Here is a 10,634-nt window from a genome sequence, read left to right on the forward strand (position 1 = left end):
AGTCCATGGGCACTGATCCCGACCCCCATGCGACACTGAAGAGGCGTGTCAGCCAAGACAGCCCAACAGTGTCCAGCGCCTTCAGCATCTCAGGGCGGATCTCATCCACCCCCGGCGCCTTGCCACCAAGGAGCTTTTTGACTACCTTAGCGACCTCTGCCAGGGATATGGGTGAGCCCCCCAGGTCTTCAGGCGCTGCCTCCTCTGCAGAGGACATGTTGGTCGGGTTTAGGAGTTCCTCAAAGTGTTCTTTCCACCGCCCGACGATGTCCCCCGTCCGGGTCAACAGTTCCCCCCCCCTGCGGAGAACAGCCTGGGGTAGGCCCTGCTTTCCCTTCCTGAGCCGTCGGATGGTTTGCCAGAACCTCCTTGAGGCCAACCGAAAGTCCTTCTCCATGGCCTCCCCGAACTCCTCCCATGCCCGAGTTTTAGCATCCGCGACCACCGCAGCTGCAGTCCTTCTGGCCTGCCGGTACCTCTCAGCTGCTTCAGGAGACCCCTGGGCCAAACAGGCCCTGAAGGCCTCCCTCTTCAGCTTGACGGCTTCCCTCACCTCCGGTGTCCACCACCGGGTTCTCGGGTTGCCGCCACGACAGGCACCGATGACCTTCCGGCCACAGCTCCTAGCGGCCGCGTCCACAATAGAGGCTTTGAACATGGTCCATTCGGATTCCATGTTCCCAGCCTCCCTCGGGATGTGTGAGAAGTTCTTCCGGAGGTGGGAGTTAAAGACCTCCCGGACAGGGTCCTCCGCCAGACGTTCCCAGTTCACCCTCAATATACGTTTGGGCTTGCCGGGTCTTTCCAACCGGTTCCCCTGCCATCTGATCCAACTCACCACCAGATGGTGATCAGTTGACAGCTCTGCTCCTCTCTTCACCCGAGTGTCCAAGACATACGGCCGCAGATCAGATGATACGATTACAAAGTCGATGATTGATCTCCGGCCTAAGGTGTTCTGGTACCAGGTACACTTATGAGCCACCTTATGTTCGAACATGGTGTTTGTTATGGCCAAACCATGGCTAGTACAGAAGTCCAATAATGAGACACCACTCGGGTTCAGATCGGGCAAGCCGTTCCTCCCAATCACCCCCCGCCAGGTTTCTCCGTCATTGCCCACGTGAGCGTTGAAGTCCCCCAGGAGAACTATGGAGTCGGCAGGCGGCGCCCTTTCCAGGACCCCTCCCACCGACTCCAAGAAGGCCGGATACTCTGAACTGCTGTTTGGTGCATAAGCACAAACCACAGTCAGAGCCTTGCTCCCCGCAACCCGTAGGCGCATGGAGGCGACCCTCTCGTTCTCTGGGGAGAACTCCAACACAGCGGCGCTCAGCCGGGGGCTCGTGAGTATCCCCACTCCCGCCCGGCGCCTCTCACCTTGGGCAACTCCGGAAAAGGACAAAGTCCAACCCCTCTCCAGGAGCTTGGTTCCAGAGCCAGTACTGTGTGTGGAGGTGAGTCCAACTATATCTAGCTGGTATAGCTCCACCTCCTGCACCAGCTCCGGCTCTTTCCCCGCTAGCGAGGTGACGTTCCACGTCCCTAGAGCTAGTCTATGCTGCCGGCGATCGGCTCGCCCAGGCCTCCGGCCTGACCTGCCGCCCGGTCTGCATTGCACCCGACCCCGATGCTTGTCCACAGGGTGGTGGGTCCAAAGGGTGGCTGCTCCATGTTGTTTCTTCGGGCTGAGCCGGACCGGGCCCCATGGGCGAAGGCCCGGCCACCAGACGCTCGCCGACGAGCTCCCCTCCTGGGTCTGGCTCCGGGAGGGTGCCCCGGTTTCCCTGGTCCGGGCGAGGTGGCTGAAGTCCGTGGGCTGCTTATCATTGGGGTTGTTTTGAACCGCTCTTAGTCTGGGCTCTCCCCTGAGACCTGTTTGCCTTGGGAGACCCTACCAGGGGCTACTGCCCCGGACAACATAGCTCCCAGGATCACTGAGCCACTCAAACTCCTCCACCACGGTAAGGTGGCGATTCGCGGAGGAGTATCAGCTTATACATTGTTTAAAAAAGAATCCTTCTCATTGTGCCTTTAAACTTTGTTTTGTAAACCTCTCCACACGTTATGTCCCCTTGAACTGCTTTTCCACACACACACACACACACCTGCTTGAATTCATCAGCAATGGCTGGTTGTTGGGCTGACGGTGGCCGGTTGGAAAATTGTAACATAACTCTGATATTTATCTTGTTGATGCACATCATTTACTTCTTGTCATTGCCATGTGAGACACCGTGGATTCATTTAGAACTGTCCTACCCTTAGGTAAGGGGATGACGTCTCTGAATGCCCACTGCGGTCCGGTGGACTTCATGGTGTCCACCTCCAGCACCCTGGCCTCCGACTTGCTCAGACGGGACTCCATCCTCAACGGCAGCGAGGAGGGTACCAACAGACAAGCAGAGGGAGGTAAAGGTGATGGAGGAAGAGATGAAGGGGGGCAGAGGTGGGAGCAGAGCAGCCTCCCCCAGGACTCAGGAGCTCTTCCACCAAGGGAGGAGAAGCCCAAGCATCTCTTGCTCCAGTATCGCCTCCGGTCCACCTGCCAGCTGCCTGGGAAGCTGCTGTCAGCCCATCCCGAGCAGGGGACCCACAGGCCCCCCCCAGACTCCCTGGAGCACAGCCCAGAGGACGGCTCCATCTATGAAGTTAGCGAGGACCCTGATGTGTGGGTAAGGGGGCGACCTGTGGAGTGGGGGAAGGAGGGGGACGTCAGACGCAACAAAATCACCTCAACAGCCATCTTCTCCGGTGGCAGAGGACACCGCAGGATAGGACAGACCTCCTCACCAGGCCCCTGCTCAGCCTCCACTGAAAACACACTGCTGGTGTGGCAGCTCCCTCTGACTCTCAGCCAATGAGAGACGAGCATGTCGCCTGACCGTCCTGACTGGCTGTACACTCTGTCTCCACAGTTACTGCGGTGCTAGACAGGTTGTGACAGGTGAACACAGTAAGTACAAGCTAACATTAACGCTAACATCACGTGTGAAGCCTACAAATGCCTAAATCAGCAGCTACCTCCAGCGATGTGGAACATTAAGGAGAGCAACATTCTTGGAGAGACAGGAAGAGATGTTTGGATTTCAACAACAAAGTGTCTGAGATCTGGTTCATTGGAGAGAAATGTTGCAGCTTTTCCACCAGCAGCACATGCAGATGAACGTCCTCTGGATGTCGTGAAATGAGTTTCACCGGCGGGTGAGCGAGGAGCTCTGGTGCTGGCAGCACGGAGGGAGGAAGTTCATCTGCATGTACTGATCGCTGCAGTGAAACAGAGCTTCTTCCTCCTGATCTAACAGCGGAGGGAGAAACAGTCCTCTAAGCCCGCCCACTTTTTAGTGCTCCAATCAAATGCAAAGGATTTGATTTAAAACTCTGTTGTAAATTTACACCTCGTAATATATTCCGGTTCTCTTTGAAATACGTCCCAGTACAGAAGCTAAAGATGCTCTACCTTCCGTTTCACTGGGACTTTGAGTATGAAGCCATCTTGTCTGTATGGAGACCAGAACTACAACCAAAGAAGACACAGCACAGACGTGCTGGGCGGATGGATGAACAGCTGTTTGTCAAGAATCAAGATATAGTTCTCTTAAAGCTCAAAGTCATTTTTATTGTCGTTTATACATTTCAGTTTGTGTACAGATTAATCAAATGATATACAACGTGTTTCAATGTTTAAAGGTGTCTGTTGTATTTTGGAACTTTGGACCGAGCCAGGCTTTTAGTCTTAATGCTAAGCTAGGCTAACAACAGCAAATGTGTTCTTAGTAAATCTGTCCCTGAGTCTGTTGCTTCCTGTGAAGTACAGACTGTCTTGTACATTGCATTGTTTGTGCAGTAACTGGGAGGATGGAATGTATTCACAGTCCACATCCTAAACCTCTGAACACACACTGACCAACAATATTCACCACTATGAAAATCAGCACTTTTGGGACAGTGAACACACATTTCCATGTTTACAGCAAAACTAATGTTGTGTACTAATTGTTTATTGGACCAATTCATTGGAAATATATGAGTTACAATAGAAGTTGCATCCCTTATGTCCAGTGTCCATGTTTGAATCTATTACAGTGAGTAACAGTGAGTACAGTGTTGATGTGCACATTAATATTAATATATTATTAATTTAATTCTTTTCGTAATCATGTGTTGACCTTTGTTGTAATATAAAGCAATAATGTTACTCACAGTGATGTTTGAAAGGCTTTCATTTCTGATGCAGAGTAATGTTTTCACACAGCTGATGTGTGTCCTTATTAGGAAACCATTTCAACTTGAAGAAATAACTATTTATTTTTTACTAAATAGAGAATAAAGTTGTAATTTTTTTTAAAATTCATGACTTTTCTGAACTGATAACTTATTTGCTGGACCCTTATGTCTCTTTTTCTCAAAATATTATGAGCGTACTCTTGAAATGTCCAATTCTTTTTCCTGACATTGACCAACAGACCAAACCAGACTCACAGAGGGCTGAGTCAGCAGCATTGCTTTGTGAAGAAATCAAAGGTTAAAAGGGAGAAAAATCTATGAGAAATGAGTCATTTTGAATACAAATGTATTTAGTGTCATATTTTACATTTTAAAATTGAGCATTTTTTCCCCCTAAAATACCGGCGGACGAGTGCTTTGTACGGAATCCCTGAGAGGCAATTTAGTTTCATCTCAATGTTGTTGCTTCTGGGTGTATGACTGAAGAACTGTGAGAGCATGAATGCTTCTAGTCCTATTAAGCACATTTGGTATCAACCTTTTGTGGCTGAAATGAGTATTACAGCAACTATGTTGAAATGATCCTGACAAAAAATGTAATAAAATCATCGCAAAACTGTATTTTCCACCTGTCACAGGAAATCACAGATGGTTCCTGGTAAAAGCTTTTTCACTTAAACCCAGGAGAGAAACCCTTTAGATCAGACTCTTCTATCGAGTAGGCCACAGTCTGCCATGCTGGATGCAGCTGCTCTCAGTATGTAGTGGTATGTTTTACACAAAAGATATGAATGGATAACCTCTACAGTGTTTTGCTGGAGTTGATGTGCACCAGACAGAATGTGTTGTTTTGCATCTCACATTATTACCCAGTTATGGAGTATTGAAATCTAGGAATTGAAAACTTGTATTCGCCTCAAGGTTGAACTACTTCCTGTAACCAGCTTGTTAAACAGGTTAGGTGCCATAGGATCATAGCATAGCAGAATCATAGGATGTGCTTGGTTAAACTTGACCCGGTTACAAAGCTCATCCTGAGTTTTGATTATCACAATGCCAAGATATTTGAATTCTTTGAGTATTTGTGGCTAAACAGTATTTCTAGCTTTCTTTGTGTAATACATGCCAGTGGTTTTTGACACATTTTGATGTAGACAGCAATGGTTTAACCATTCGGTAACATAGGCCATTTTGTTGGAGGCAACTTGGCTTTTTTCATATGTATTTCAATGTCAACATACATTTGAGTCTCTATCTTGGGGCATACAGATGGCAGATCATTAACATTTAAGCTAAATAAAAGTGGGCCCAATATTTGATCACTGTGGGACGCCAGTGGAAAAGCTGAGAGCAATGGACTGATGGTTATTGACTCTTAAGACTCTATCCTCCTAAGGGCAAGTTGAAGCTGGATCATTTTGAGAGTAGGGCAGCATGTTACAGCTCCAACAACACCACACTTATCCAATGCTAATTAAAGGTTAGTAATAATCACATTACCTGTGCTGCCCAATAAAACAGCAGGTATCGAGTGCAGGCAACAGCATTCATGTAGCTTATTTCAATCAGATGAAGAAAAGATAATAGTTTATTATTAACAGATATGTGATGATAATGTCTTGACAGAGTCTTTGGTGCTTGGACTCAGCATGCAGCATGAATGTACTGAAGGTAAAGAGACAATCCTATTTCAGAGACAGCAGCAAGATGATACTCCTTGCATGTAACAAACCTAACCATCGAACAAGGAAAGTTTGCCCACAAATTCAATCCGGTGGGAGTAACCCCTCTATACAAAGAGGAAGCAAATTAGAAATTGCCGTCCTGTCTCCAGCCTATGTTCATCATCAAAGGTAATAGAAAGGGTCATATATGAACAAATAGACAGTAATGCTTCGCACAATGAATTCCAATCTGGTTTCTGAAAATCTCATTAAACAGATAGCGGTCTATTCAACTAACAGATCACATTAGTGAATAAGTAGATAAGTAGGAAAGTATTGCAGCATGGTTATGTTGGGTCTTCAAAAGGAGTTCAACACTGTAAATCATGATATTCTTCTGATCAGGCTAAAGGCTCTAGTCTAGGCTTTAACATCTCTACAGTGGGTTAGGTCTTACCTGGGGGGCAGAGAACAAGCGGTGGATGTAAATGGAACCATGTCCATATCACAAACACTGACATGTGGGGTCCCACAGCGGAGCATTTTAGGTCCACTTTTCTTTCTACTAGTCAGCCTGCAATGGCAATCTATTCCTTTACGCAGATGATTCAGCTCACCTAGTCTCTCATCATGATAACACTAGAAGTAGAAAAATGACTTAGTTCAGAAGTTCACAAAGTTAGCATCTGGCTAGCGGATAATAAATTGTATACTTAGCAAAGCAGAGTCAATACTCTTTGGGTCAAATGTAAAACTGAAGAACTCTGCCGATGTTAAATGTGCTTCAACTGCATAACTTTGTCCTTCTGCAGCCACTTACTCAATTCATATTTAGTGAAAGCTGTCAAAAATGCCATTTCAAACAATGTCACTGAGCATGTGCAAACAATGCCACCTGAGGAGCTCCTCAGTGACTCAGTAATCACCAGCCCCATCTACATCAATGTTGCTGCATTACATCCCTGTTGTTTTTCAGGTAGGTCATCTGATTATATTCCAAACTTTCATTTGCATGCTTTTCATTTTTTGTCACACATTCTAATAAGATACTGATGACAGCAAACATGCATGTTTATGTTATGTTATTTATGACTATTATGTATCTTTTTCTCTTTCGATCTCTCAACTTATTTGATAAATATTTACCATTCATTCGAGTTGTCAAAATGTTCGTTTTTTTACGATCACTTTGTTTAGTCAGCACTTGGTCTGAGAGTGTTTTGTTTTTCTGTTGCACTAACTGCTAAAAGGCTAAGATGATGATGTCATTCCAGGATAACTTGAATGTAACACAGCAGCTGTGCTTCCATCTCTGTAGCCTTTAGGGGAGACAGCAGCTCTTTGAGTAACATCTCAGACCCAGTTGTACATCGTCAATTTGACCAATGAGAAAAGAGCTGCTTTCTCATCAATACTGTACACTCCTGGAGATCCGGGACCAAACAGAAGAAGTGACATGTCTGGAGTATTGTTTGCCTCACTTTCATTGTATTGTAGATATAATGGTTTGAATTACGTAACCTAAAGAATCAGTTTCTCTAGTTGAATTTGATGTTTTACATTCATGCTAACTTCAAACCCACATGTTAAAACAGTTAGCTCTCTACTGTGGGGCTCGTTCTAACAGTTCATTAAGCCTGCAGCCCAGCAGCAGCCATCTACATCTGCCACAACCGTGTCAGGGATTAGACCCTGAGGCCTGTGACACATGGGAACATTTTGTCACTTTATTCAAAACTGTTAATTTGTTAATCTTCAATAAAGTTTTTGCACAAACTGGATAATGTGTATATTTCTCATTTATCTTTTATTGTTACATCCATCGCCAGCTAGTGTTACAACTCAACCATGCATTGGAAATTAACTCACATATGTGATTGTGTAGTAGACATCCATCTGTGTTTTATTTGTAGTAGACTAAGTACTGTGTATAAGTTTGAGAGATTTAGCACAAGCAACCGCTGAGTTACTCAAACAAAGGGTCTTACTTTCATCCCCGGTTACTTTACAGACCAGACATAACTGAACTGCTGTCTCCATCAGTCCAGCTGTCCTTAAACATGGAGCATAAAGTGATGACTGTGGTAAAACTATTTCTATACAATTACATGTATAAATAATACTGTCAACGATCTTTTTAATTGTTTCTTCCTAGTCCTCCGATAGCCTTTCAGCATGAGACTTAATCTCAGCCCTTTGTTTTTCAAGTCTCTCCTCGTTTACTCACCAACAACTCCTCCGGACTTTCTGATCAGACAGCTGTTTCCTTTTTTGTCCTTATCCTCCTGCTGTTTGCCCAGTTGGCTTTGAGTTGGTCCCGGTGTTGGTAACAAACAATTTTGAGCCATAAAATGTAAGAAATTATTTTGTAATTTTATGTTACCGTTGCTTCTCTAAATCCAACCCCCTTTGACCAAACCTGGCACCTTTTCTTTCAATGAATTCCTCAGGCAGCTACCACCACACAATTGACCTTTCACCTTTGTGTAGTGCCTGCATGTGCCAAAGGATTGGCATTGCTCAGTGCTCACAGAGCAACAGCATCATCATCTTCAGTAACTTGATGACTGTTTTACATTACATTACATTACAGTCATTCAGCAGATGCTTTTATCCAAAGCGACGTACAATAAGTGTATTCAACATAGATATTCAAGAGAACTACTAGTCACCAGAAGTCATAAGTGCATCTCCTTTAAACAAGCATCTAAGAGCATAAACCAGAGCAAACGTACAGTGCAGAAACAAACACATACAATCAGTGCAACAAACTAATACGAATACAATCAGTGCTAAGTGGAAGGCTCAGGGTAGTACTTCTTGAAGAGGTGAGTTTTCAGCCTGATGAAAGATGGGCAGCGACTCTGCTGTGCTGACGTCAGTGGGGAGTTCATTCCTCCACTGTGGGGCCAGGACAGAGAACAGCTGTGACCGGGTCGATCGACCGCAGGGACCTCTGAGCGACGGGGCAACAATCGCCCCGAGGCAGCAGAGCCAAGTGGTCGGGCGGGGGTGTAGGGCTTGACCATGGCCTGGAGATAGGAAGGAGCTGTTCCTTTCACTGCCCTGTAGGCCAGCACCAGAGTCTTAAACTGGATGTGAGCTCTTACAGGGAGCCAGTGTAGAGCACGGAGAAGGGAAGTTGTGTGGGAGAACTTGGGGCGATCGAACACCAGGCGAGCTGCAGCTTTCTGGACAAGCTCCAGAGGTCTGATGGCCGACGCCGAGGCTCCGGCAAGTAGAGAGTTGCAGTAGTCCAGGAGGGAGATGACCAGAGCCTGGATGAGCACCTGCTCCGTCTCCTCAGTGAGGAAGGGGCGAATCCTCCTGATGTTGTAGAGCAGGAATCTACAGGAGCGTGTAACCGATGAGATGTTTGCTGAGAACGACAGTTGGTCGTCCAGGGTCACACCCAGGTTCCTCGCAGTCCGAGTTAGCGTCACCACGGTATCGTCAATGGTGATGGACAGGTCTCGGTCCGGGCAACCCTTTCCTGGAAGGAACAGTAGCTCGGTTTTGTCCAGGTTGAGCTTGAGGTGGTGTATCGTCATCCACTTTGAGATGTCAGCCAAGCACGCAGCTATGCATACCTCCACTTGAGTGTCACCGGGGGGAAATGACAAGACCAGTTGGGTGTCATCGGCATAACAATGGTTAAGACTGAATTAAAATGCACAAAAGTACTCACTTTTAGGCAAAATGTTTCTAATGAACACATTACATAAAAGCAAAGAATTATCCGTAAAACCAGCAGGTACAATACTGCACATTTTAAAAATATTAAAATCATAAATACGGTCTAACCTGTTTGAGGAGATCCTACCCTCTCTAAGGTGGGACCATGTGTACTGTCGGCAGTCTGCATGCATTTTCTCCACACATCCACCAGGCCATGAGAGTGGACCAGCTGCCTCAGAACATGCTGTGAAGCTGGATGTGGCTCTGTGTGGTAAAATCCCCCCCAAGAATAAAAAAATCCTCCGAAGCACAGCCATTTAAAACATCATTAACTTTTAGTAACAACAGCTTCCTCTCGGCACCGATTGTTGGAGCATACACATTGTATCTAGTATCTTAGATACTAAGATGGCGCCACGGACGGCTGCCTCGGTGTGTTGGTGCTCATTGTTTTGCATTGTTTTTGTTGTAAATACTGATTCCCGGAGCTCTTTCACCAGAGAGGAGCTCATAAACATCAGGGGAACAACTCCAGCGGACTTACTTCCAACTTTTCTTTTAACTTCTGTGGAATTACTGGACATTCTCATCAAAGGTGCTCTCACCTTAACACATGCAGTGAAGCGCCGTAGGAGAGGGAAACGGGCCGGCGCGCTCGTGCGGGTCCGCTCATGTGGATTTCGCACACCGCTGCCGGGAGCTCTCCGGCAAATCGAAGGGTGGAATAATATGTTTCTACTCCAACAGTGGCTGGTGCAACGATGTGACAGTGATTTTACAGCACTGTTCTCCTGATCTGGAATCTTTCATCATAAACTGTAAACTTCATTCATACTGGTCGGTGTTTACATGCTGCCACAGGGTAACGTGCAGGAAGCACAGCAGACACTCGCCGAACAGATACGGTGTGTGGAGCGGACCAACCCGGACTCTCTAGTTATTGTCCTTGGTGACTTTAACAAAGGAAATCTCAGCGATGAACTCCCTAAATATAGACAGTTTATTAAATGCTCAACCAGAGAGGAGAACATTCTAGATCACTGCTACACCATAATCAGCGGGGCT

General features: G+C 46.4%; 1 protein-coding gene across 1 annotated transcript in view; it reads left to right on the top strand.

Moving 5' to 3' along the window:
* LOC306712916 (rho guanine nucleotide exchange factor 10-like protein) overlaps positions 1-4,257 on the top strand; it is a 34,679-nt gene extending 30,422 nt beyond the window's left edge. The window contains exon 27 of the mRNA XM_079182393.1: positions 2,269-4,257. Coding sequence (XP_079038519.1) covers positions 2,269-2,864 — 596 coding nt within the window. The 3' untranslated portion in view covers positions 2,865-4,257. The remainder of the gene's footprint in view (positions 1-2,268) is intronic.
* Positions 4,258-10,634: the final 6,377 nt, after the last annotated feature.

The sequence above is a fragment of the Pholis gunnellus genome (genome assembly GCF_910591455.1).
Source record: "Pholis gunnellus genome assembly, chromosome: 2".
In the NCBI taxonomy this organism is placed as follows: Eukaryota; Metazoa; Chordata; class Actinopteri; order Perciformes; family Pholidae; genus Pholis; species Pholis gunnellus.